Source organism: Phascolarctos cinereus, unplaced genomic scaffold (genome assembly GCF_003287225.1).
Source record: "Phascolarctos cinereus isolate Bilbo 61053 unplaced genomic scaffold, phaCin_HiC Scaffold_726;HRSCAF=1367, whole genome shotgun sequence".
NCBI lineage: Eukaryota > Metazoa > Chordata > Mammalia > Diprotodontia > Phascolarctidae > Phascolarctos > Phascolarctos cinereus.
Genome location: NW_027556098.1, coordinates 302754737 through 302782641, shown reverse-complemented (window position 1 = coordinate 302782641; position 27905 = coordinate 302754737). Strand labels below are relative to the sequence as shown.

The 27905-nt window shown below is 40.4% G+C and overlaps 1 protein-coding gene across 1 annotated transcript in view; it reads left to right on the top strand.

Annotated features, from left to right (window-relative positions):
* ARHGAP20 (Rho GTPase activating protein 20) overlaps positions 1-10777 on the top strand; it is a 161855-nt gene extending 151078 nt beyond the window's left edge. The window contains 5 exon segments of the mRNA XM_020989804.2: positions 701-810; positions 3202-3391; positions 4668-4779; positions 5819-6744; positions 6746-10777. Coding sequence (XP_020845463.1) covers positions 701-810; positions 3202-3391; positions 4668-4779; positions 5819-6744; positions 6746-7678 — 2271 coding nt within the window. The 3' untranslated portion in view covers positions 7679-10777.
* Positions 10778-27905: the final 17128 nt, after the last annotated feature.

The following is a 27905-nucleotide window of genomic DNA, read 5'->3' as shown; positions in this document are numbered from 1 at the left end:
CAAGCCAATCTTCTGTGCTTTTTATTTTTTTTAAGAGAATAGAGCTAATTCTGTAAGCTGTTCACTCTAAAGAGGAGCTCATTCAAATCGAGGAGCAGGCTTCATATTATGTTTTTATTTAGTACCTTTCTCTCCAATACTTGTCCCAAGTATTGTGCTTTGTAGTTCTCACAGCATCCCAACAAGGGAGCAAAAATTAAAGTGGTTTAATCTCTAATGATTAGTAATGAAAGGATGGGTGTGTGGGGGTGGAGAGAGATGGAATATGTATAGTGTGTATATCTCTTCTGTTGGGGAAAATAAGGCAGTAGTGTAAATAAGTAGGCTTACAACCAGACAGTCCTGGTAGGTAAGTCTGCTGAGATAGAATCAGTGGATTTTTAGTAGGATTTCCTACAAAGCTGTGGTCATTCCTCTCCTCCAGATGATAATTCACATCCTGATTATACCCTTTTTTTATTCTGGGAAAAACTGAAACAATAATGCATCCTCCTATTTGCTTACATTAGTCATGGCAAAGACCCAAAATCTAAATACCTCCTCTTGAGTCTGGGTGACTGAGGGAGAGAGGGAAACAGGAGAAGTATGTGTACTGAACTCTCTGCAAAGTACTTACTCTAAAAATTTTGTTATATTTATGTACTCCATCATAAACATGATGCCTGAAAGTATTTTTCTTTTCACCTTTTCTCTTATAAAGGATTTTCTTCGAAACATTCCAGGAAGTATTTTTTCATCCGATCTCTTTGATGAGTGGGTCTGCATCATGGATCAGGGGAATAATGAAGAGAAGATAAACAGAGTTCAGAGGTATTTGTGTGCTCTTCAAAAATGCACATAAATAAAGGAGACTGTAAGAATGGGAAAGGATTGCAGGGAAAGACTTGTCTACTAGAAAGAGAGTACTTTACTTTTTCAAACACTTGAGAAACCATTGAAAAATAGATTGAGAGATGGCACTGTCATTGCTGTGGATTTGAGAGCAAGGACCATGGCAAAGCCTCTGGCTGTTTGAATCTGCAATAGACATAATATATGTGACCAAAATCCACAAGGCTATCAATAATGTAGAAGTCCCATCTTACTGGCTTTCTGATATCAATAAAGCACACATCTAAACCATCAGATGGAAATGACCTCATCAGCTGACAAGCTTTGTCTTTGCTGAGTCCAGAAAACTAGAAAATTATGAGTTTTAGGATTATTAACCACCAGAAACTCTCCATCCAAGGGAAAAATCCTGGCCAGACTGGCACACTCATGTCAGCCACTGTGGTGGTGTGGAGAAAGGGGTCTTCCTGAAGCCACGTTTTCCAAAGAATGCTTTTCAGTGGTGTGTAACGTCTACAAGGATCACTAGTGTGCCTGCAATATGTTTTGTGCTGTTTAGATATGTCTGCTCAGTATAATTTTTTTCGCAGGCATTTTGAAAAGTTGAGTATTTGATCACTTCCCCACTATCATTTGTAGAAACTCCCTGCTTTAGATCTGAAGCCAATGTCAGGAAAGGGGAAAGACAAAGAATTAGGGGGAAAAAGGCTGAAAGTGGGGGTCACTGAATATCACCGAAAACTATGGCCACAAGACAGAAAGTTGGAGGGTGTCCCTGAATCATACAGATATTTAGAAATCAGCATCCATAGGTTTGTTGTCAGTCAGTTAGTTATCTTTTATTAAGGACCTACTGTGTTCCAGGCAGGGCAAGTAGGTGGTGCAGTGGATAGAGTGCCAGGCCTGGAGTCATGAAGACTCATCTTCCTGAGTTCAAATCTGTCCTCAGACACTTACTAGCAGCTGAGTGACCTTGAGCAAATCACTTAACCCTGTGAACCTCAGTTCCTCATCTGTAAAATGAGCTGGAGAAGGAAATGGCAAACCACTCCAGTATATTTGCCAAGAAAACCCCAAACAGGGTCATAAAAAGTCAGACAAAACAGAACCACCACCATGTGCCAGGCACTGTGCTAAATGCTGGGAATACAAAGAAAAGCTCTCAAGGATCTCACAATCTAATGAGAAGGTTGACATATGAAAATATTTGGAATTACATTTATAACCTAGATCCGATTGCTTACTGTCTCAGGGAGAGGAGAGAAGAGGGAGAAAGAAGTAGAATTTGGAACTCAAAAAATTTTTTTTTTAATTTTTAAAATTGTTTTAACATCTAAATGGGGGAAAAGTAAGATATCATTTTAAAAAAGGAAGAAGACAGTACTTGGAGTTGAGAAGTGGGAGAAACAGTAAGGAAGCCAATGTTACTGGATCCTAGGGTATAGGAGCAGAGATATAGAAGGTGTCAGAAGACTGAAAACAGAGACTGAGGTGGACTGCAGAGCAGGTGGCACACCAGGGAAGCCATTGCCTCCACAGTCCAAGCAAATGAAAGTGTTTAACCCCACTGAACAAGTTTGGTCCCAAAGGTGTCAGCATTCCTTTAGCAGGGAAGACATGTCCTCAAGGACTTCCACACTCCCCCTTTGGCCCTAATGATGGTTACCAGTTAGGAAAGCTGGTCCAAATAAACAGATTGATCATGCTCCAGTCCCATTTACAAGTTACATGTTAATATAGGTTCAGAATTCTCCCTAGGAAGCTGGATCACAGTTTCCTACCTGGGATATGAAGGATTAATTAAAGGCCCAGGGTCACAGCAGAGGAACAGACTCACATGAGAAAGTGGAGCAAGGAAGGGAAGTAACTTTTGCCCAGGCAGATTATAGGAGTTGGAGGAACTAAAGAATGAATTCTTTGGATATTAACTGGCAAAGGTTGGCTCTCATTCACAGATGGCATTCCAATGTTGTTCCCTTGGAAATGAAGTAACACATTAAATTTAATTGCTGTTGAATTTCATCACTAAGCTTTTATGAATTTTTTGCCTCACCATACTTTGGAATGTTACAGGACTATTGTTGTTGGGGCGTGTGTATGTGTGTATGTGTGTGTGTGTGTGTGTGTGTATAAAAATTCTGTTGTGAATAAAGTTTAGCTAAGTTAAACCACATTGTATTGGTTTCCAAAAAATATTCCAGGCAGCGTATTTTTACAACACTGACATTTCTGCATCCTTTCACACTTTCATTGGGTTGTGAACATAGCATATGAAAAATACAGTGTTCTCTTTTCTTCTTTAAAAAAAATAGTTCATAAACCAAATGATTTGCTTTAAGAACACCTTTTTTTCCCTCCTCCACTTTTTAGGCTAATGGAACAGCTTCCTAGAGCAAATGTCGTTCTCCTACGATATCTATTTGGAATGTTGCATAGCATTGAACAGCAGTCTGTGTCCAATCAAATGACAGCTTTTAATCTGGCAGTGTGCATTGCTCCCAGCATTCTTTGGCCACCATCTACTGCTAGTCCTGAGCTGGAGAATGAATTCACTAAAAAGGTACCTTGAATTTAAGCCTTCCCTAAGCATCCAAGGACACTCCCAGTGTTTTAAATCTGAGCACCAATTTTTTTTTTAACATTTAGTATGTACACGTGTATCATCACTTAAAAGTTGTAAAAGATAGAATTTAATCTGGAGTTTTTTTCATCCCAGCTTTCAACAGGAAGGTTGTTAAGAAGGTCCAATAGTAATAGCAGTGGGTCATTTCTCCCCTTCGAGCTCAGGGCTGTAGAATAGCACCTGAACTGTGAAGAGAAAAGACTCCTAAGTCGTCTTTCAACAGTTATCACTGTGCTTGGTGCTGCAGATGCCAGGCTAAAAACAAAGCAGTTCTTGCCCTCAAGGAACTTACATTCTGTAAAGGAAGACATGTATTCAGAAGTGTATGCAAAATACAGATGTGTAGTCATCTGGAAGAGGGAGCAGAGCAACTAGCAGCTGGGGAATCAGGAAGGGACTCAGGTAGGATGTGGCCCTTGAGCTGAGCATTCAAATGGTATTGCTAACAAACTCAGTTGCCATTTCTAGATGTTCTCCTAGCTATCCTACCTATGTGTGAGCTGAGACATAGTCCAAGGGCATACTAAGGAAGCATCATAAATACATACGGTCCAAAATGGGGGCCAGAGATAGATAGACAGATATACATACATACATACATACATACATACATACATACATACATACAGAGAGCCCATAATGACAGCCAAAGCCACATATAAACAGACAGATACATAGATAGATATACACACATCTACATACACACACACACACACACACACACACACACACACACACTCACCTCTCTGTGGCCAGGCAGATAAGAAAGATTGCTTTCAACTGTCTCCACCCCCTTCAGCCAAACTACAGACATTATTCCTTCCCACATTTGTGATAATCCATTCTCCATGGTACTAAGGTGAATTAAAATGATTTTTATCTGCTCAGTATTTTACAAATTAATAGGAAATGAATTCATTCCTATCTTTCTAAAAGTACATTAATGTCATCTTAATTTTATAGGTTGTAGACACTAAAGCATTAAGATTAGATCTTATGGAAAGTCTATAATTTCATAGTTTTGAGTCTTAAAGATTGAAAATAAAAAGTAGTCTTGAATCCTCTTGTCTCTACTCCATCCTCAAGCTACTGCTGAGAAACTTGTGAATTTTCTCTGTCCACTCATATTTTTGTGAGATTGGGAAGGCGTATGTCAAACAAGGTGCACAGACTATGAAAAATGCCGTCCCCTTTTTGTTTTTTTCTTTCACAGGTCTCTCTACTTGTACAATTTCTAATTGAAAATTGCTGCAGGATATTTGGAGAAGAAATCACTTCCCTGTTGAGAGATATTTCACTCAGCTGTGACAGAGACAATGCCTCAGGTATCATGAATCACTGGATTGTTGTTTTTTTTTTCCTAAAATTGTACCTTATATCAGCCAGCTGCTGCTCTACCATCAAGGGGGATTGCAAGCTGCTAAAAACATAGTGGCTCCAAGACTTTCAAAGGAGCCAAACACTAGACTGAAGGGCAGGGGAAGCTAGGATGGGATTAGGGGAAGCCCAGACTACCAGCATTTTTGCAAGACCCTTAATTCATTCACCAGTTATGTTCCTACTGAGGTGCTATCCAGGAGTATACAAGAGAAGTATGACATAGCCCAAAGGAATTATTAATGGCAGGGCCTGTTTATCTTTTCTTTTGGCAAAGGAGAAGTATGTGGGCAGCATGATATGTCAGGAAAAGCACTGAATTTTGAGTCTATAGACCTAGCTTCTCATTAATCTTGGTTATGACATTCATTTGTTCTGTAATGTTAGATGATTCATTCATTCTCTCTGCATCTGAGTTTCATCTGTAAAATGAAATGTCTTAACGAGATTCTCTCCAAGGTCCTTCTTGAGGTAAAACTACAGGATAGTTTTCCCTACACCCCCCCAGTTACCATCTGCCCATAAAGCTTGGCTGGCCATACTTACCTGTTAACATCTCCTCCAAAAGGCTGAGATGACATAGGCAGTGCCTGGGCCCTTCTTGCATGAGCTACCTTCTGCTTTTTATTTTTTCTTTGCTTTATGACTCATCTTTATTATACTGAGAAAATCTTGTTAAAGGGAAGCCCATTTAATCAAGAACTCAGATACAAGGCAGAGGACTAGGAGAAGTGTGTCTGCCAAAATAATGCCTAAGTGTCCTAGTTCTTCAACTAAAATGCAAAAGATTGTAAGTTACTCCTTCTGGGAAAAAGTTTGGACAGTGCTTCAGGAAACAAAAATCAAATAAGAAGACATATTTTTGGTTATTTTTTTCCCCAAAATTTGCAAAAGAAAAGCAGTATTATCAGTATGATTTTGTGATGGACACTTGTTAAGTACTTCCTATGTGAGTTTTAAGTTAACCAAATTTTAATTCTTTGGCAGGTATATCTGGCTTCCAAATGAATGACTCTTCCTATGACAGCTTAGAAAATGAGCTGAATGATGACGTAGATGCTCCATGCAGTGACCTGGTAAAGAAGCTGGGTCAGGACAGCCGTAGCATGGACTCTGTCTTAACACTGAGTGACTGTGATTTGGACCAACCTGAATCAGAAGGCATTTTAACTCTGAGTGATTTTGACTTGGACCAGCCTAAAAATGAAGAAATTCAACTGAAGCACCGTTCTAAATCCAAGCCATTGAGCATTCCGGTGGCATCCTGCAGTAAGGTTTCAGCACCAGACGGCTCCAAGAACGTGCCAGTTGGCACAAACACACTTGGTTACTTCTCCACAGCTGCAGTAGATGCTCTAAAAAACTGGAGGAGACACAGACGCTGTTCTGAGCCCAGCATAGACTACCTAGATTCCAAGCTTACCTATCTCAGGGAGTTCTATCAGAAGAAGCTCCGCAAGTCCAGCTGTGATGCTATTCTCTCCCACCGAGATGAAGATAATCACAAACAGCCCCAGCCCTCACAAGGAGGGCTTAGTTTAGTCACTCAGACTGAAGTGGAGAAGAAAAATACCGCAAACCAAAACGTGAAGAAAAAAGCCTTTTTTAGTCATGAAGGTACTCCAGTGAGACTTCCCTTCAAATCCAAACCTGTGACCATTTCTGTGGCATCCTACAGTAACATTTCATTGCAGGATCATTCTAAAAGCCAGACCCTTGGCCCTGATCACTCTGGATACTCCCCATCAAACACAACCCTTGGACTCAGAAGTTTGCAAAGGCACAGGCGCTGCTCAGAGCCAAACATAGACTACCTAGACTGCAAGCTCACCTATCCCAGGGGGGTTTCTCCAATGAACATACACAAGACAGGCTGTGATGTTGGCCTCTCTCTTGGAGATGAGGATTATCTAAAAGCGCCACCACTCTTTGCAAGTAGAAGGTCAAAAACTGATTAATCAGAGTTTGATTATGGGGATTGAGGTGGGTAAGAGTAATGCCTCAAATCAAAATGTAGAAAAGATGTTACAGGTTACTCCACCACGGTTAAATGTTTGCTCAAGAACTAGCTATTCTAGTTTGTCATCACCAGGCACGTCGCCATCGGGTTCTTCAGTGAGCTCTCAAGATAGTGCTTTTTCCCAGATTTCTGAACACTCAGTCTTTATTCCCACAGAAACCTCTTCACCAGTTGATTGCACTTTTTCAACCCTAAGGAAACAAGGGGAACTCTCTCCTGACTTCTGCAGCCCTTTTTCTGGGATATTCAGCCCTTCCCCAGAATCAGCCAGCAGCCATCCACTTTGTATTAAAAAAGACAATGTAGAGTGGTCTTCTCAGATGCATTCCTTAACTCTTCAGCCTAGCACATGGTTAAGGAATGGAGTGGCCACTCTGAAAAACTGGTCCCTCAAAAAGAAGACAAAGGCCCCTAGACAAGAGAGAAAGAAAGCAAATTCCATAAAAGGAGCTTTGGAGCAGCCGACTTGTTCTTCTGAAGTCTCAGAAGCCAGTCTGCTCCAAGAGAGACAGGTGGCTGCAACCTCCAACCTAGTCAGTTCTGTAGAAACAGATGACCTTTGTAATCCCTATGTCTGCCAGGCTTCTGAGGACCATGGTAGCTCACTAATCAGTTCAGTGGATGAAAGACTTAAACTCCATATGAAGCCAACCAAGGAAGTGGAGAATAACAGCCAGTGTTTGCCTGGTGCTCAACCCCCAGAGAATCCCCCACTCGGCTACTCTTTGACAGTAGGGAGCATAGTGAACCCAGCCCCCAGTGCTGGGTGTCCAGAGACTTCAGTGGCTTGTAGTGATGGGCTGGGACATAGAACCAAAGACATTTAACCAAAGTAGACTGTGACACCCACTGGAATGGCTGGTTCATATTCCTTAATCAGATGCATGGTGTAGGCAGCCTAAGGACAACCCCAGTTTACTTTTAGCATAATAAAAGGATCTTTTTGAGAGGCATTAAAGTCCTTTGTGGGGGAGGGAGAGGGAATGTGTCTTTCCTCTGTATTCTAAAATTGGGTCACTGGGGTGTTTGGGTAGTTCTTCTCTTTTATAATCAGTAGTGAGATGAGTCCCTATTTATATACATTCTGAGATATTCGTGTCATCCAGAGGGAAGAGGCACATTATTGAGGGAAGTCTTATGTCAACATCTTGTGACCAGTAGCCCAAGACTAATGTCATAGAGCAGCAAATTAAGCTAGGTGGGAACCGGGAGCCAGAAATCATCCCTATTCCATGAAGTGTTTGGATTGAGGGTGCAGGAACAGCTGGAACTGAAGAAAATCCCGGGGAGCAGTGGCCATCCAGGCACTATGAGGACAGTAACAGCTGAGGTCTCTGGTCATCATCTTTGACTATGGGGTCACAGTATCTCAAGCTAGAAGGAATTCTGCATCTAGTTCAGTCTTCTCTTTTTATAGATGAGTCAGAGACTCAGAGAGGTTAAGTGAGACTTACCCATGTCACACAGTTAATATATAGCAGAGCCAGGTTTTGAAACCACACCTTCCCATTGAAAGGGGAAAAAAATATGTATATAAACAACCCCTGCAAGTACACAAAAGCTCGATGTAAAGATGCTTACTGTGAAAGTACTTTAAAAAAATATTATTTTCCATTTGAGTAAGATGTTTTACTTATTTTGATAATTGCTGCTCTCATCCTCTTGGTCGCTTTCATTGTTCTCTTATGGAAAGCAGGGTTCCAGCCTGCACTCAGGTTTTGTGCAAGTTAGATTAGGAAGAAGAGAGTATCTTGAGAATTCACAAAGACCCCAAAAGCCAGAGCTATAAGGAGAAAGGCTGATACACATTAGCAATTCCAATAGGTTCTTCATAGGCCAGGGTATCAGCAACAGGAACTCCTGTCTTCCACGGCCTTGTGGACATCTCCTTCCCAGCAGAGCACTTTGTTTAACTCTCTCCTGGCATTCATCCCATCCTACTTTGTACTGGTGGGTTTTTATTTTCTTGTCTTCTCCCTGTGCCTGAACTGTGGGTTCCTCAAGAACAGCGGTGGGGGTCTTCACTGTAGCTGCCCCTCCCCACCAGGACTCCCAGCAAGGTTAGTGCCTTGCACCATGATGGGCGCCCAATCAACATTTGTTTCATCAAATGGGTATCTTGTCCTTTGTAACTCAAAAGTGCAACCACTCATGACATCTGCTTGAACAGTCCTGCTCACCTTGCACACATGGTCTTAATCATTAATTCAGAGTCCTGAAGATGTTGTTCCTTGTGCCTCTGGCTTATCTCTTCCCAGGCTGTCCAATTGCCCAGAAAGAGCTGTTCCATCCCAATTCCTGCTTCTCAGGGTATATGGGGTCTCTGAAAGCAAAGACAAGAAGGTTGGAGGGAATGGGAAGGAAGGCACACCCTGCTTTTCTGAGAGTAATCTTGCCTCTGCCTTTCTGATTCCCACAAATTTTTCTGCATCCTGACCACCTCAAGTTTATGGAAAAGGAAAGTTTGGTCTTCGTTATTTTTAACCTGGCTCACCACTATACATCTTTGGGCACTTGGCTTCCCTTAGAATAGTCACTCACGATTCTCCTCAGCTGGCAGCCTCATTACCTAGTTTTGCCATCCAACACGAACATTTACTCTCGGAAAGATCCCCACCCCACACACCTTGAAACTCACAGACTCTAAAATGGAACTGCCTCCATAATTTTCCACAGGGTTCAGCCCTTCAGCCTTATGATGTGCCCTTTTCATTGACAGGCTCTCTGGTCAGGCACATCTCAATACCTACCCATGGAAAATTGCACTGAACTCATTTTGTCACTTTGTTCTACCACCACATGAACTATTTGCCCAGGAACTAGCCATTTCCCATGATCTTTCTCCATCCAGTTAAGGGGAAACTTCTCAAGGCAAGCACCTCTTCCTTTGCTATTTACTATCAGACATATTCTCTTACCCAGACTGCATTTTTCAATGGCAGAACAGAGTTTTCTCAGAGGCAACAAAAATCCTTCAACTTCCTTCTGTTCATTTCAATTCAATTCATCAAACATTTGTTAAGCCCGTGCTGTATGCCAAGACGGGATACAAAGACAGAAAATAACAACCCTTTCCCTCAAAATCCCTGTTTTTGTACTTAAAGATGTGGCCCTGTCCCTGCCCACAAGACCATGATTCTCTGTCCATCAATAAGCTTAATGTCTAAAGTTGACCTGGTCAAATTTGGAAAGATCCCCATTCTTTACAAACTGGCAGTTTCAGTCAAAGATTGGATGCCAGTTTTGCCCTATGACCACTTATATTAAGCCTCATAAATGTCTGTGCATGTGTATCTCTTGTGGTATGGTTACAATGATGTCTGTGAAATTACCAGAGGCTTCCATTGCCATAAGGAAATGCTGCTGTCAAAGCTGTGGATGGGAATGTGGTGATTGTGGCTTGTAATATCCTTTTGGAAAGAAATTGCTCTCTGCTTATGAAAATTTGGTTCCACAGTTCCAATCTTTCCCCTTTATGTCATAACAGAAAAAAAATCCAACAATCTGATTTAAAGTATAGAAGGAAATACTGTTAGCTAGATGCCAAGTCCCTTCAGTAACCATTCCTATTGGGTATAAATTATCTTGTACTTCCTTAGCTGTTCTCTTGATGTTTAAATGTGAATAGTTTGTTAATATGGCTGTAAAGTGTCCTATTGTATGATTCGCAGGCAGAACACACGTCATTTTATGATACTGTCATCTTATAATATATTAAACTGATGCTTTATCTAAGATGCTTTGAGTTTGTATAATATATCTTGATAAATTTTACTACCATATGTTATGGAATAAATGTGTATTTTTGTACTTGCAGAAACTCTGCTAACTTTTAAAGTTGTCTGGGTGTAAAGGCACTGATGATAGATATGTATGGAGTCCATGCTGTGTATTAAAATAAAAACAATATTCTGCAAAGTCAAAGACAGCAGTCAGTTAACAAGCATTTATTAAGTGCTTAAATACATTCTAAATATTAATTCATAAAGAAAGAAATGGCACAAGGCACTGTGCTAAGTACTAGGGATACAGACAAAGGATCCCCCCCCCCCGCCCAGCAGCTTACAGCCTAAAGGGGGAGGGGAACAACATGCGAACAACTATGTACAAATACGAGATTTACAGGGTAAATTGGACGTAATATCAGAAGGAAGACATTAGCATTAGGAGGTATTGGGAAAGGCTTCTTGCATCAGGTGGAATTTTAGGTGAGACTTCAAGGAAGCCAGAGAAGCCAGGGGATGTGAGTGAAGGGGGAAGAGCATTCCAAGCATGGAGAATAGCCAGTGAAAATGCAGTGGGGAGATGGACAGTGGTGCAGGGGATAGCAAAGGAGCCAATTCGTGTGCATCGTGATGTACAAAGAGGGCAGTAAAGACAGGAAAGGTAGGAAGTGACCAAGTTAAGGGAGGGCCTTAAAAAGCCAAAGGATTTTTCATTTGGTCCCGGAGGCCATAGCTAGCCGCCGGAGTTTATTAAATGTGGGAGGAAGGATGACAGATTTGGACCAGGGCTTTTGGAAGATAGCTTTGTTAGCTAGAGGGGAGAGAGGCTTGAGGTGAGGAGACTAAACTGAAGGCTTTTGCACTAGTCCAGGAGTGAAGTGGTGAGGACCTGCACCAAAACAGTAGCAGTTAGAGGAGAGAAGGGATCAGAACAGAGAAATATTTTGAAGGCAAATTTGCCAGGACTTGGCAATGGCCACAGGGAAATAACTCTGCTTTTTGTAGTTTGTTTTGTAGAGATTCAGCTCAATTTTCTGTTTACTATTGGTAGAAATTTAGAGAACAAGAGGAAGGCATAGAGCCATGTCCCAGAATTTCCAAAGTCCTTCCAGTAGTAAAATTCCAAAGATTTAGGTCATAATCTGAGATATGTCTTCAAAGTAGTCTTCTGGTAGGAGTTTTTTTTGTTTTTAACAAATGCTTTGTGCATTTAAAAACATTTTCAATTTGTAGCAAACAAGTTATGTTTTAAAGACAAAACGTCTTCATTTTTGCCAGCATAGCATTTTCATTGCATTCCTTGAATCTGATACATTTTGTGCCTTCCCCCATCACTAGAGGAAACTGCCCAGTTTTTGTGAGCATGAAAATTGTGTAAATCTGAGCCAGTCTGACCAAAGTGCAGCGTTTTCTGCAGTTACATACCAGAGATGTCAGTATTCGTCATTTGATATGTATCCATTTATGTAACAGTCACAGAATAATATGTACTAGCATTAATATAGAACTCTTAAGGTTTGCAAAGTATCTTATATATGTTTACTCATTTGTTCCTTATAACAACCCTGTGTGATAGGTGCTATTCTTATCCCCATTTTACAGATGAGGAAACAGAGGCAGACAGAGTTCAAGTTACTTGTCCAAAGTCACAGTCATTGTCTAAAGTGATATTTGAACTTCAATCTTCGATGGACCTCAGAGTTCATCTAGTTCAAACCCTTAGGAAAAGCATAAATTCCCCCTACATCAGGGGTTTTTAAGTGTGTGTGTGTGTGTGTGTGTGTGTGTGTTGTGTGTGTGTGAGACAGATAGACAGACAGACTTTAAACAGTCTTGTTGAAGCCTATGGACCATTCTCAGAATGCAATGTTTTTAAATGCATTAAATATATTTGATGTTTGAGTTACATTAAGATACAGTTATGAAAATATTTTAAAACATTTGAATTGTAGTCATATATCTAGTGGTAGGTCGAATAACTACAATATTTTCCGAATAGTGACAAGGGTAAAAGATATTTCCAGATATCTAATAACTGCAATGTAATATGAAAATATCTGATTTCTATTGGTAACAAAGTCATAGAGACTGCAAATTTTACTGCAGTTCATTGCTTATGTTCATAAGTGAAAAAAATGCTTTAACTTTAGAGGTTAAGTGAAAATAAAGATAGCATCTTTTTTCTCATCCAGGTTGTGAAATCTAGGAAGTCTGTGGCTCCCAGGATAAGAACACCTGCTTGATAGCATTCCCAATAAGGGCTTTTCCAGCATCTGCTTAGATACCTCCATAGATAGGAAACTATTTTCCCAAATAGCCCCTTCCTTTTTTTGGGGGGGGTAAGGGAAGAATAGAACTGTGATGTGTTGACCAATGCAGCAACTACTCTGCCATTTATGGTCTTAGGAAGTTGCCTTGGGCACCAAGAAGTTAAATGACTTGCCCAAGGTCATACCACTCCTATGTTGGAAGTGGGACTTGAACTCAGGTCTTCTGACCCCAGGCTGTCTTTCCATCTATGTTAGCTCCCCGTTTCTAAAAAATGTCCACTTTTTGACTGTTTTAGGAGTGCAAAGTAAACACACTCTTGGTGGGCTTAGCCTATCTGCTCGCTACCGAGGCATGTAAGGGGAAAGTGAAGGGAATAAACCTTTATAGTGCCTACTAGGTGCCGGGCATTGTGCTAATCACTTTTTAAAATATTATCTCATTTGATCCTCACAACACTCCCGGCAGTTAGGTACTATTATTATCCCCATTTTACAGTTGAGGAAGCTGAGGTACAGATGAAATGACTTCTGCAGTAGGATTTAAACTCAGACCTTTCTGATTCCAGGCTCAGTGCTCTACTGTGCCACCTAGTTCCCTCTGAACTACAAAGTAAGGCAGGAAAAAAAATCACCTTGAAGGCATCCTGAATACCCAAATCTAAGGAGAATGATTTCTCTTTGGGGGCAGTTAGTGTATAACTACCAACGGAATGTATCATAGATAAGTCACATTTTATTTTCCAACCCTTACCAATGGTTCACATATAGCATTTTATATAATTTTATCCCATTTGAATCTCGGAAACAGGCCTGAGGTAAGTAGCATAAATACTGCCATTTTCAACAAAAGTAAACTAAGGTTTGGAGAGTGACCTCATCATTGTTGAACATCTAGTATTACAGTCCCAATTTAATCTGGACCTTGTATTCCAGTCCAGGGTGCTCTTCACCATGACACACCATTGCCCTATATAGCCAATGTCACAAGGCAGCTAGGTTGCAAGGTGAATACAGCCTTGGGCCTGTGAGTGAGTTCAAATCTGGCCTCAGACACTTCCTATCTGTGTGACTGGGCAAGTCACATAATCTCTGCCTTCCTCAGTTTCTTCGACTATCACAAGACTGTTGTGAGGATCAAATGAAATGATATTTGTAAAGTACTTAATGATATATAAATGCTTACTTATTCCCTTCCTTTCCCTTCCCTTCCAACGTAAGTTGCCTCCTTTAGCTGTAGTAGGCTTGCCAGTGTGGCATTTTACTTTGGGGGGGGGGGAAGTCACTTTATTGCATATTTATTATAAATTTATGAAATAATTCTAGCTTATAGAAGTTATGATTTCTTCCTTTTCATCTTGTGACAGATTGGATTGAAAGGCATTGAGGGTATATAATACGTTAGTGATACATTTTATCTGTCTCAAAGAAGCTAACTTCTTTGTATATTTGTACTGAGATCTCTGTGTGTTGGTATTTTTTTTTTTTAACAGGATGATAACCCATCTTTTCTTAAACCTGCCATTTCTCAATGAATTGGGGGGAAGTCTTTGCAAACAGTTCAGTATAAATCCCTTCACAAAACATAGGATGGATAAACACAGTAAATACTGTTTCACTGCTCCAGAGATAAGTCTTCATCAAGAAGCAACTTTCTTCACTATCTATCTCCTTTTGAATACAGTATCTCTTAGAATAGTAGCATTTCAGTTGCTGTTCAAAGAGAAAGTACTTGGTGTATTGTAGACCAAGAGTGGGATTCCTGCCCCGGCTGATATAACTAACAGTCTAATCCCTCATGTAATACTTTCAGTTTTTACAAATACAGTGGGCGTGTTGTGCCTCAGCTTGGCATAGCTTCAGATGTGTAGTGGAACTCACAGGAGGCTTGGAGCCATAATCTGAAAGGGGAACATTTTGAAGTTCAGAAGAGAAATAGACAAAGATAAGCTGGTATTGGCAGTCCACAGGACTCTAATGATGAGGAACAGCCAATAGGTGCCTTTGCTGTTCTGATGTGGAGCAGGCATGAGCTTTCAGAGGTCTCAAATCCACTTTTATAAGCTATTTAATTTGTTGACACCTAGTTAAGATGTTTAAAGGAGTTAAAGAAGCCACATGTCATAGCAAATTGGGTTTGGGGGACATTTATTATGATTTAAATACTAATTGTCTCAATCTAGAATTGATTTTAGATTACAATAGTTTAGAATTTGGAGCAGCTATGTGGCTCAGTGGATAGAGTGCCAGGCCTGGAGTCAGGAAGACTCATCTTCCTGAGTTCAAATTGGGCCTCAGATGCTTTCTTGTTGCGTGACCTGGGTAAGTCACTTAACCCTGTTTGCCTCAGTTTCCTCCTCTTTAAAATGAGCTGGAGAAGGAAATGGCAAACCACTCCAATATCTTTGCCAAGAAAACTCCAAATGGAGTCACAAAGAGTCAGACATGACTGAAAAATGACTGAACACAAAATTTAGGATTATCGTTTAAATCATGGCATAATTCATTGAGCTACACAACCCCCTCTGCCATGACAAGACAGTGATCCAGGGGGCCAGGGCAAGGGTGGGGGAGGGGAAGTGGGAGTGTCAGAAAACCTGGGTTCAAATGCCAGCTCTGTTACTTGCTACTTATTTACCTGAATGACCCTGGGTGAATTCCTTGGTCTCTTTGACCTTCAGGTTTTTTGTCTGTATATTAAGGTAATAATGACTACTTTTTGGGGGGGGGGCGGTGATTCTGATTTCATCTCTGTATCTATACTAACTATTTAACAGGTTTGTTGTGAGGGTCTTTGTAATTCTTTGTAAACTGTCAAACATTATAGAGATATCTTATCATCATTATTCTTATATTAGTAGTCATAGAAGTCAAAACGTGATAGGAAGAATTTGAGGCCAACATTTATCATGACCCTTTGTTGAAGATAAGTATGGTGTGAGTAGAAATAATAATATTATTAATAATATTTATGTGGTGCTTTAAAGTCTGCAGTGTGAGATATACACATGTATGTATATATATGTGTATATATATGTATGTGTATGTCTATAGATATATATGTGTGTATGTACATATAATCCTCACAACAACCCTGTGAGGTAGTAGCTACTGTTATTATCCCTATTTTAGAGACGAGAAAACTGAGGGAAAGTGACTTGCTAGTCAACACCTGAAGCAGCATTTGAATTTGTTTTTCTGAATCCAAATCCAGTGCTCTTTGCACTGATCTGCTTAACTATGGATGTGGATAGAGTCAGTAACTCTTAACATCTCCGATACTCAATTTCTTCATCTATAAAATAAAGAAATTGGAGGATGACCTCTAAGGTCCATTCAAGCTCTAAGTCTACGACCCCAAGATGAACCTGCCCAAGAAGTGATAAGATCATAGGATCTAAAATTTGGAGCTCTAAGGAATCTGAGGTTACTTGACATGTCCAAGGGTCACAGCACTAGTAGTTGTCTAAAGCTGGATTAGAACCCAGCACCTTAAAACACACCATTATTGTAATGCATTCTCTGGTAGGTCTAAGTGGACATGATTGTTCAAAAGCCCATATAACAAAATATCTTCTCTCTTCTGAAGAACGAGCTCTGTTGACTTCTGAGAATCACCACACAAAGGCATGGAGACGAGGAGGGCATGAGGTATCATGAATCAGGAAAGGGGCAGAACAGAGGGGAAAGACTTGTAGGTGAGTATGAGAAGGAAGCAAAGTGAAGGAAATGGGTGAGGAGTGAGGAGTGAGAAAAGAATGCAGACAGAGAAGGGTTCAGATGCAATCAAACAGAACAAAGTAGGAAGGGTAGACAAAGTAAATGCCAGGCAGGGAATGAGTAGTTCTGAAAGGGAGGGCCACAAAAAAACATGGTGTCCTGGCCAAGCCCAGGCTTACCATGAGGCTCCAATAGAGGAGGACTGGGAACAAAACAAGCATGCCTCAGGGTGTACAAGTGAAGCTGGGTTAAAAAATTAGACCCATTTGTCATGGGCTAATGTGGATATTCTTGGCACTGGTTGGGAACTTAGTGGACTAGATCATTTAGGTCATGTTCCCTCAATTTAGAGGGAGAAGAGAGAACTAAGTGAAGATCCAGAGATGTTTAGAAGACTAGAAATTAAAACTTCTAGAATGATGTGTCAAACCGTTAGATTTATTTAGTCTGGAAAATAGGAAGGTAACCAGTTTAGGATCACAGACCTAGAAAAAGAAGTAACCTCAGGGGGTCATTTAATTCAATCCTCTTTTTATTTTTTTCACACATACAGAAATTGAGGCCCCAGGAGGTTAAGCAAGTAATGGAGTTCAAATCCAGATCCTTTGACTCTATTTCACTACACAAATTTTCTTTACATGTTGTGTTGATGCTATGATTAAGAGTAACAAATCCTTTGGGACAACTAGGTGGTAGAGTGGATAGAGTGCTGGGACTGGATCAGAAAGACCTGAATTCAAATCTGTCCTCAAACACTTACTAGCTGGGTGACCCTGGGCAAGTCACTTAATCATGTTTGCCTCAATTTCCTCACCTGTAAAATGGGCTGGAGAAGGAAATGGCAAAACACTCCAGTATCTTTGCAAACAAAACAAAACAAACAAAAAAACCCCACAAAACCCCAAATGGAGTCACAGAGAGTTAGACGTGACTGACATGACTGAACAACAAAATAAATCCCTTAAAAATCCTAATGACAATATGGTGTATGGAAACACACATAAGAATACTTTAACCAACCAGCAATAGAGGGGAATTTTTTTATTTTAATACTACATGAATTCTTCCACTGAGGGAGTACTTGGGTACTTTGTTCTGGCATGGAAATGACCCTGAGTACTTACTCAAAAATGTGCCCACTGAATACAAGCTCTGGTAGGTTCTACTAAACTGGGAAGGTTTTTTGTTTGTTTGTTTGGTGAGGCAATTGGGGTTAAGTGACTTGCCCAGAGTCATACAGCTAGTAAGTGTTGCATGTTTGAGGCCAGATTTGAACTCAGGTCCTCCTGACTCTACTGCACGATGGCCATGCAGATGGCTGAATCGGGCACTGTGGAGCTTGATCAGACATTTTGCAAAAACGCCAAAGTCATCCATTACACCTCAGGCCATTGTCAATCATCTTGACTTTTATCTTGCCACTGGACATCAATAACTAGAAGAGTGAGGCTGATGATTTTGTGAAACTGTGTTTCACTTAAATCCTGTTAACTCACAAGTCAAGACATCACCCATGATATCATTGGTCCTCTTCAAAACAAAGGACATACAAGTATGGTAGGGCACTGACTGAAATGAACTCAATGAAATAAAAATGTAATTTGACTGACTTTTTTTTAGTAGAAGTATTGTTTTTTATTTAAATTTAAAAAATATTTTCATAAGCTTCTATTTTCTCTTCTTCCTTCCCACTTCCCCTGTAAGTGAAGAATAAAACATTAAAAAAAAAAAGCCCTCATAATAAATACACATAGTCCAGCAAAACAAATTCCTGCATTGGTCATGTCCAAAAATGTGTTTCAGTCTGCTTTTTAAGTCATTGCCTCTGGCAGGAGATTTTTAAACTGTAGTTTCATTTTTTTTCTATTATGAAAAAAGCTCATAAATATGTATGAAGAAAATAATAGCACCTACTTAACAGGGTTGTTGTGAGGATTAGATAAGATAATGTACGTAAAATACTTTAAAAACCTTAAAGTGATATATAAATGTCAACTCTTATTATTTCAGCCTCTCCCTAGCAGTTTGGGGGTTGGAGTGGCAGGGGAGTGATCTCAGGAGACTCTTCCATCAGCAGCAGTCTTGGGGAGATACAAGCTGACTTTAAATGATGCCTACTCCTAATGATCTGGGGGTTGGTTTCATGTCTCCTCCATAATGCTAGGCTTTTGTTTTGCAGTGTCTTTCCCAATGGCCCTATTCAGAAAGAAGACCTACACCCAAGAGGAAATTGTTTCATCCCCAAGGCTTGGAAGCCCAAGTCATTCCAAGGAATCTAAAAATAAATTTAGAACTGGAAGGACCTTCTTAGGTCCTTCCCCAACCAACCCCAACATCTTACAGATGAGGAAACTAAAAACAAAAAAGGTCACATGATTTGCCCAAAATTATTATTTTTTTTCTGGTTCAATATTATAGTTTAATAGATAAAGAAGATAAAGCCCAAAAAAGGGAGTGACTTGCTTATGTTTCCAATGATCCAGTTTGTAATCTATTTCGTGGTAGGTTTTTCATAGAGTAACAGAATCTCAGAGTTTGAAGGGTCATTTTACACCAACTCCTCTCCTAATATAAGAATCTCTGACATCCCGGGGCCCTGTTCAACTATTTTTGTTCCAATTTTAAAAATTCCTTGTTAAGGTTCTGCATATAGCATTTATTTGAACACTTCAATAGTAAGGTCACAACGCAGCCCATGACATTTTTGACAGTCTGTCAGACCAATTTCTCTTGTATTACAATGAGATATGCCTTTCTATGTCTTATATCTAATTCTAGTTCTGTTCTCTGGAGCAATGCAGAGTAAGCCTTCTCCTTCGTCATAGTGATAGTCCTTCAAATGCTTGAAGGTGGCAATTATATTCCTCCTTACTCTTCTCCTTCAGAGTAAGTATCCACAGTTTCTTCAATGGCTCCTTATCTAAAATGGTTTCTAGACACCCTCAAGCATCCTCTGCCTCAGAGAGTCCCTATCTTCCTTTAAGATGCAGTTCAAGCATTATCTCCTGTATGAAGTGCCTTCCCTCCCAATCTGCATTATATTTAACTACTTTGTACATATTTGTATTTATTAAAATTATATTTATGCTGGATGTCTTTTTATATGTACTTGTTTCTTATTGCAAATAGGGACTCTTTCTCAACATATGTAAAACCAAATTTATTATCCTTTCCTCCAAACACTTCTGCCCCACCTCCTGCTTCTACCTTCCTCATTCCTGTAGTTGGCAATACCAGCCTGCCTATCTCCCAGGCACACAACCTAGATGTCATCCTCAACTCTTCACAGTCTTGCAAACTCCCCCTCCATCCATATTCAATCTGTTGTCAAAGCCTTTCAATTTCACCTTTGCAACATCTCTTTTGTGGCTTTAGTTTATATTTTTAATATTTTGTGCTTTATACCTTTGGACCACTTCTCTTTAGTGAAATACTAACATACCAGTAGTTGTCATTTACGTTCATGTATGAGCCATTTCATGCATTTAACCTCTTTGCATCTCAATTTCCTCATCTGCAAAATGGGTTGGAGGTGGGTGGGGAGGTTGCACTCAACGGGCTTGAAGTTCCTTCCAGCCCTAAATCTATTATCTTGTGATTTGGGATAATTGGGATGGAGAAGCAGCCGTTTTATGGCGCTGGCTTTTCAAACCAAATGAACAAAAGGGACCTTAAGCTGGGAGGACATGGTTTTCTTGGCATTGGCTTTACCTTAAGCCACATCACCCACATTGTTGATGAGACAGAGACAACTGAGACACCTTCAAACAAAACTATTTTATCTTGACTCATAAATTTTGCCAGTCAGAAACAGGCTGGCATTTGAGTATTTTGGTTCTGGCTCTTTGCAAAGATTAGCTAAGTAATCATCTTGGAGATAAATTCACTCTCATAAGCTTTTAATTATTTACTGTTATAAACAAACTCTCTGCTTGTGTGAATTGTGGATAAAAATGGCTTAGAGACTAATATCTGGATGTCAAATATGATTAAAGACCACTGGCGCCTCCACACACACACACACATACCTCATGCTGGGCTGCTGGTATAGAAATGTCTCACAAGACATGGCATTTTCTAGTTATTATTCATTCATATGGGTCAGTTGATCATAAGTAAGCTGTTTTCCTGCTTGGTATATGTGGGAAGCCTTCCCACATTCCACTTTGTAGGATCTCATCCAAATCAAGGGACTAGAGTGCTGGAGATTTGTCTACATGCCCCAGAAACTGGGAGCATAGGAGAGAATCCTGTACTTCCTGAAGAGAATTTCTTACTGATGTTTGAACCAACCAACATTGTCTTTCTGGCTTGGAGGAGAGTGCCATAGTCTGGCTCCATCCTCCTCTAGTTTGTAACTCTAAGCCAGGGGTGGGGAACTTGTGGCCTTGAGGCCACATGTGGCCCTCTAGGTCCTCAAGTGTGGTCCTTTGATTGAATCCAAACTTCACAGAACAAATCCTATCTGTATGATTTCATCTTAAGAGGATAATGTCCCCAGAGTTGTGCTGGGGGGAGAGGAATACTTTCTACTTTTTAATAACTTCTGGCTAGGGCAGCATAATTAGAAATTTATCCAGAAGGAGCCTGTGCCATGGTAGTAGCAAGCTATGTAGAGTCAGCATGACGTGATAGAAATTCAATTCAAGTCAGCAAGCATTTATTTATATAATTAATTTTCAGATTTCTGTACATTAAATTGTAAGCTCCTCAAGAGTAGAAATTGTCTTTTATCTCTTTATGTATCCCTAATGCTTAGCCTAGTGCCTAATACATAGTAGGCGCTGAATAAATGCTGAATTATTGATTGACATAGCCCACATAAGCTCTGAGTCTCTTTATCTCTCACTCTCACTGGTGAGTTTCAGGTTCCAGAGTGAGGCTACATCTTAAATCCCTCAGGCTTTTAAGGTTACCACTGATGAATGAAGGGTAATTTTCTAATGCCATTGATTTGAGATCTCACCAGTGTACTTCCCCCTTCCCCAAGATTATCAGTTAATAATCAATTCAGTCATCCAGCCTTAAATAACTTTAAGAAAGGGGCTTTTATTATGAGGGTGCATGGGGGTATTCAGAGAGGACCAGCACCTCTGGTGTGAGGGCTTCCGGGGCTGCTCATCCACCTTTAGTGTCCACCTTTTCCCCAACTCTCACCTGCAGCTCCAAGAAGCTCAAGTATATGCAGCAGGCACGACCTGATCTTGGCAAATAGCGAAACCAGCTTGAGGGTAACTGACAGGCCTCAAACTCATTGGTGAGTTAGGGAGATGTCTACCCCAAGCACGTGAAGACTTCCTTTGGAGGAATGGGGAGATAGAACTATTTGATCCAATTTGTTCTGTGAAAGCAGCTGAAGCAGATGCTGTGAACCATTTAGAGCTTGGTCGGACATCAAAGACGCCAAGGTCATCTAGTGCATTCTGGGCCATTGCTAGTCATCCTGACTTTTGTCTTGCCACTGGACTTCAATGCCTTTGGAGGAGAGTGAGGCTGACGGCACTGTGCAACTCTGCTCCACCTAAATCCAATTCCTAGGCAAGTCAAGACATCACCCCATGACGTCATTGGTCCTCTTTGAAAATGAAGAGCGAACAACAGTAAAAGTTGGTTTAAAACATCCCCTCAAAGGTCCATAAATACTCTCCCACAGGTATATACAGAGTCCACTTTCTGTCTCAAGGTTAGAGAGCATATATAGCAAAGGGGTAATTCACAGGTGGTGAGAAGTCCTTTTCTCCCATCTGTGGCCTGCTCAAGTTCCCCCCTGAAGTATAGTGGGTGCTTCTGTACCCAGTCTGTCCTTGGCTCCCAACGCATACCCTACTGCCATTGGAATGGTGCTAGGAACCCAATGAGAAGATGGAAAGTCTAAAATCCCCCAGACCCCTTGAAGTTTGAAAGCATCTCCTCCAGGAGGCGTATTTCGTATTATTTCTGCACTATCCCACCCCACCCCACCCCCCATATATTATTCTATGATCCAACCAAGCCAGACTCATTACCACACCTTGTAGACTTTCCTCCATCCCTTTGCTCATGCTATTCCCTGAGGTTGGGATTTCCTACTCCCTTTCCCTATGCACCATCTAACCTAAGACTTTTTTTTTTGGCTAGGCAATGGGGTTAAGTGACTTGCCCAGGGTCACAGCTAGTGTGTGTTATGTGTCTGAGGCCGAATTTGAACTCGGGTCCTCCTGACTCCAGGGTCAGTGCTCTATCTACTGCGCCACCTAGCTGCCCCCTAAGACTTTGTTTATACCCTTCTTATGCAGTTAACCTTTTTTTTTTAAATATGGACTGTGATTTCATTATTAGTATATAACTATAGAGATGCTTCTGTTATCTGTCCCCTTGCTTTCTATGATTACAATTGACTAAGTTCAATCCCAAATCCCCCCCCCACTCCTATGTTTTGTAACATAACAATAATAGTATTTGCATAGAGTTTTAAAGTTTGCAAAGTACTTTATGAATGTCTTACTTTCTCTTAACAACTGTGGGAGGTTGGTGTTATGATTCCCTTTTCACAGATGAAGAAACTGAGGCAGATAGAGATTAAGTGACTTGCCCAGGAGATCATGCAACTAGGAAGTGATCAAGGTGGGATTTGAACTCAGGTGTTTCTCATTTTAGGTCCAGTTCTCCATCCACTGTGCCACCTAGCTTCCTGAAGGGGAAAAAAAATTCATATATATATATATATGTATATAAAAGTATATATATACATATACATAACATTATATATATATGTACATATATAATTAGTGATATAATGGCACATGTATCATCATTTGTAAATAAGTAAATGTGCACATATTGGGGATGCTTACTAGTGAAGATCTTCCTTTATGAATGTAGACGAACACCTTCTCTGTAACTTATGTCTTAGAGAGTTACCTGGGGTATATGACAGAGGCAAGATTGGAATCCAGTTCCTTCCTGACTCCAAGGCTGGCTTTCTACCCACAATTCCACAGCTATTTCTCTTACCATGTATTATTTTGTATTTTAATTATTTGTGAATGTCATATCACTTTATTAGACAAGTCACTTAACTTCTCTGAGACTCAGTTTGCTAATCTGCAAAATGGGAACAATATTTGTACAATTTACCTCCCAGAGTTGGGGGGGGGGGAAATGGAATGATTTGTAGAATGCTTCATAAACTACCAAATGCTATATAAATGTGATTTATTATCTACACTTATATCTCACACACCACCTGGCATACAATAGATACTTCAGAATGTTTATTGACCCTGAACATCCACTTGGGACTAAGGATATAGAATATGTCATACACTGTCAGATACAGTTGGTGTGTTGGTTGACTCTACCCTATTTTTTACCCTCTTTCTTTTTTCTTCTTTGTTAAGGGATGATTCACTCTCCAGGGAGAGCTTCATTCAGAAATGAAGACTGACATAAAAACAAAAGTAATCACTCTTACAGATTAAAAAAGAAAAAAAGAAAAAAAGAAATTGAACTTCCCTAAATCTCATTTGAGAAGATTTGTTTTATTTTGTCACATTGTGTATGTGCCCTTATTGATCAGAATTATAGCCTTTTATTTAGTAGAGTGTTCTACAAACTTTTAAAAATTGTGTACTCCCATATACCAGTAGGAATTTTTTTTGGGGGGTGGGGAGGAATTTTGGATTATACCTAGTTGATGTAATCACAGAAAGTAAGGGATCAGATAACAGATGCTTTAATATGCTAATGAAGAGCAAAGATGTGTCTATCTTTTTTAAAAAATGTGAAGAAATTCTCCTATTTAATTGGTAGAGTAGCTGGCCATTGGTTTTATGGTGACCCAAGCCTGCTGTCCCTGCCAGCCAATTTGAGAAAGTTCAAGAACAATTCAGATGCATTTATAAAGAAGCAAAGACATATTTTCTATAGAGACACAAACATAGAAAATTACCATTTGAGTTAGGAAGAAGCTTCAATGAGTGAGATCTCAGGCAGTAGAAAAGAGAACTGACTATGGATTACAAGGAGAATTAGCCCCGGAATTCAAATCAAGCCATGGGAGGAGTCAAACCAGGGATGGGATTTGAGTGACCTTCTCCCCCCAACAAGATGCTATAGTCAGAGGGGAATAGTAGAAGGACTCCACAAGAAGAAAAAGGACATCAGCGGCCTGCAGTACCAGAGGAATTAATTGCCTTGGCCATCTGTGTACTACATGTGTGTGCCCATCTACTGGTATACTCTAAGTTTCTGAAATACCTTCTCATGAATGTTGTATGTATCTGTGGGAGAGATTTAACCCCAGGATTGGGGAGCGGGAGTATTTTGTAGCTACTGTCATTACCATGCCATCTTTGTAAATGCCTTGGCTTTGAGCTAATTGTGGCTACTGGCCAAATAATAACCTTGAACCTGTTACAGTTGTCACATCCCTGAGGATCCAACTCACCAGTGCAAGTATGAATGGAGGAAGGGTAGCCCAGAAGAGTCATTATACTTACACACAAATAGAATTTTAAAAGGATGAACAAAAGGTAAAATAACATTAGATCTTAGAGGTAACTGGAAGTTACTGGAATTTATTGTCAGGAAGTAATATGGCTCCAGCATGTACATATTTACCTATTTGCAAATATGTGTACTACTATACTAATAATTTTGTGTATATACATATATATGTACATATATATGTATGTGTGTGTGTGTGTGTGTGTGTGTGTGTGTGTATGGAACTAGATGGTACAGTGGAAAGAGAGCTGGACCCTGGAGTCAGGAAGACCAGAATTCAAATCCCACCTCAGACACCTCCTAGCTCTGTGACCCTGGGCCAATCACAATCTCTGGCCACCAGTTTTTTCATCTATAAAATGGAGATCACAGCATCTACTTCCCAGCATTATTATGAAGATCAAATAAGATAATATTTGTAAAGTGCTTGGCACATAAATGCTTCCTTCCTCCCTCTGAATGGATCACATGCTTTTTGCAAATATACCACAGTTCCTAGGGAATACACAGTCCTGACTTTGAAGACCAGTGTTCATCAGGACCCTGTCATCCAAGAAATGAAGGAGCCAGAAATTGATTATGCAGCTCCCCCTCCTCCCCATTCCAAAGTATTTTCTTTATATGGCTGAGCAGCAGCATCTATATGGAGACAATAGTTACCATCACAAAACTGCTAAGAAGAAGGTTAAAATTTCATTCTTTCCAAGACTCACTGTGGACATCAGGAATGCTTAACTCTTTCCAGTCCTATCACCCTGGAGACTGAGGAGGAAGCCCTAGGTCATTTGAATGCTTTCTATCTATCTCCATAGAGATTTTTGAGCCCAAATGACTGAGAAAGAGACAAAATGAAGGGCTCTGCCAAGCCTCGAGGTATGTGAGAGACCCTGACATTGGCAGGAAACATCCATGCTGCAATAGAGAAGACATCAGATTGGGGAGTCACCTGACCCAATCTGATAATGAGGCTGAAGAATCATTAGGAAGCTCTAAGACAGATTGTGGAAGTGTGCCCAGTCAGAAGCACAAAAGTTGGAGTTTAGGAGAAGTGTGGGCAACACATCAAAGAAAACTAAAGAAGTGTTCCTTGTTTGGGACTGTATTCAGAACTGGACAGAGGCAGACCAAGTGTCTCTAAGACAAGGGGGTCCTTACTAGGTGGCTCAATGGACAGAGCACTTGGGCCTAGATTCAGGAAGACCTGAGTTCAAATGTGACCTTAAGACACTTACTAGCTATGTGAGCTGGGGCAAGTCACTTAGCCTCTTTCTACCTCAGTTTCCCCATCTGTAAAATGGAGATCATAAGGCTTTTTACCTTATAGGGCTGTTAAGAGAACCAAACGAGATAATTTTGTAAAGTATTTAGCACAGTACCTGGTATATAGTATTTAATGAGCATTTAATAAATGCTCATTCCCTTCTTATTCCTTTGTCTGGAATGTCTCACATAACCTATTGGACTGAAATCTGACTGGGATGCCATCAACTGAGAGGAGCAGAGGAGAACCAACATTATCTACTGGGGAACTGCAGGTAGAGTGAGGAAAAACTGCAGTGGGAGGTAAAAATGGAAAGTAGAAGTTATACATAGTTGCAGGCAGAGTGAAGAGGTACACTCTGCAGGCAACCAAAGGACTTGTGGATGGGGGCCCCATGAGACTCTAAAGAGGAGATCCATATGGGGAATCACTATGAGAGGCAGCCCAGAGTTGCTTCTAGACTGGGAGTCTGCCACATGACTTAAATGAATGAGGCTTTATGGGCCTCTGGGGATGGTTGCCTATAAGCAGGTGTCACTATTTTCCCTGAAGTCTAAATGATCCCTATTCGTTTGCTTTGGTCTGCAAATTAACCTGTTCATTCTCTGAGCCTGGTGAGCCCTGTGCCTGCAAAGGGAGTTGGCCACAACACACTGAGTGAAGTCAGATAGTGAAGTTTCCAGATTATCTGGATGGGGGCAGCAAGTCAGAGAAATGAAAAGTCACTCCAAAGTATATCTTTGTGTCATGTGAGAGCCTCTGATGGATGGGGTTACTCATGCAAAAGAACTTTGCAAAATTTAAAGAACTGCATAAACAAGAGTTAGGAAGAAGATGGAAATGTGTTATAATCCTTGGTCCTTTACAGTCATTTTTGCTCACTCCTCCCAATGTTTGCCAAAAGTCTAAGGAAATCACATAAAATCATAGGAGGTTAGAGCTAGAAGACCCATCTAGAGACCTTCTAGACCCATCTTCCTCCCATTCATTTTACTAGGAGGACACTGAGATCCAGAGAGATGAAGTGTTTTTGCCCATGGTCACAGAAACAGCGGAAGAGGTCTGGACTCTAGGCCAGGTCTCCTGACTCAGGCCACATGCTGACTTTATCTGGTGATGGTTTGTTTACCTGAAAAGCTCCTTTCCTGACATTATATTCTCCTTCAGTAGGTTCTCCCTCTCTGATTTAAAGCAGGTCTGAGTAGCAAGAATAAGAGATTAATCTCCCAAGAAATTACCGGGTGACAAATGACTCCTTAGCTAAGGATCTATATGACCTATGATCTCAGCCCATCCATCAACCTGGCATTTGGTAAGCTTACTCTAGCTCATAATATCTAAACTACTCATGTAGCACTTCAAGGTTTACAAAAGACTTTATGTAAATTATTTCATTTGATCTTGAAAACAATTCTGTGATTGGGCATTAGTTTTTAACTCCCCACTTTACAGATGAGTAAACTGAGGCTGAGTGGATTAATTGCCCAGAGTCACACAGCCAGTAAAGTGCCTAAAGTGAGATTCAAATTCATCTCTTCCCAACTCCAAATCAACCTGGCTGATACTTATGTTCACCTATTGTGAACTAACATCA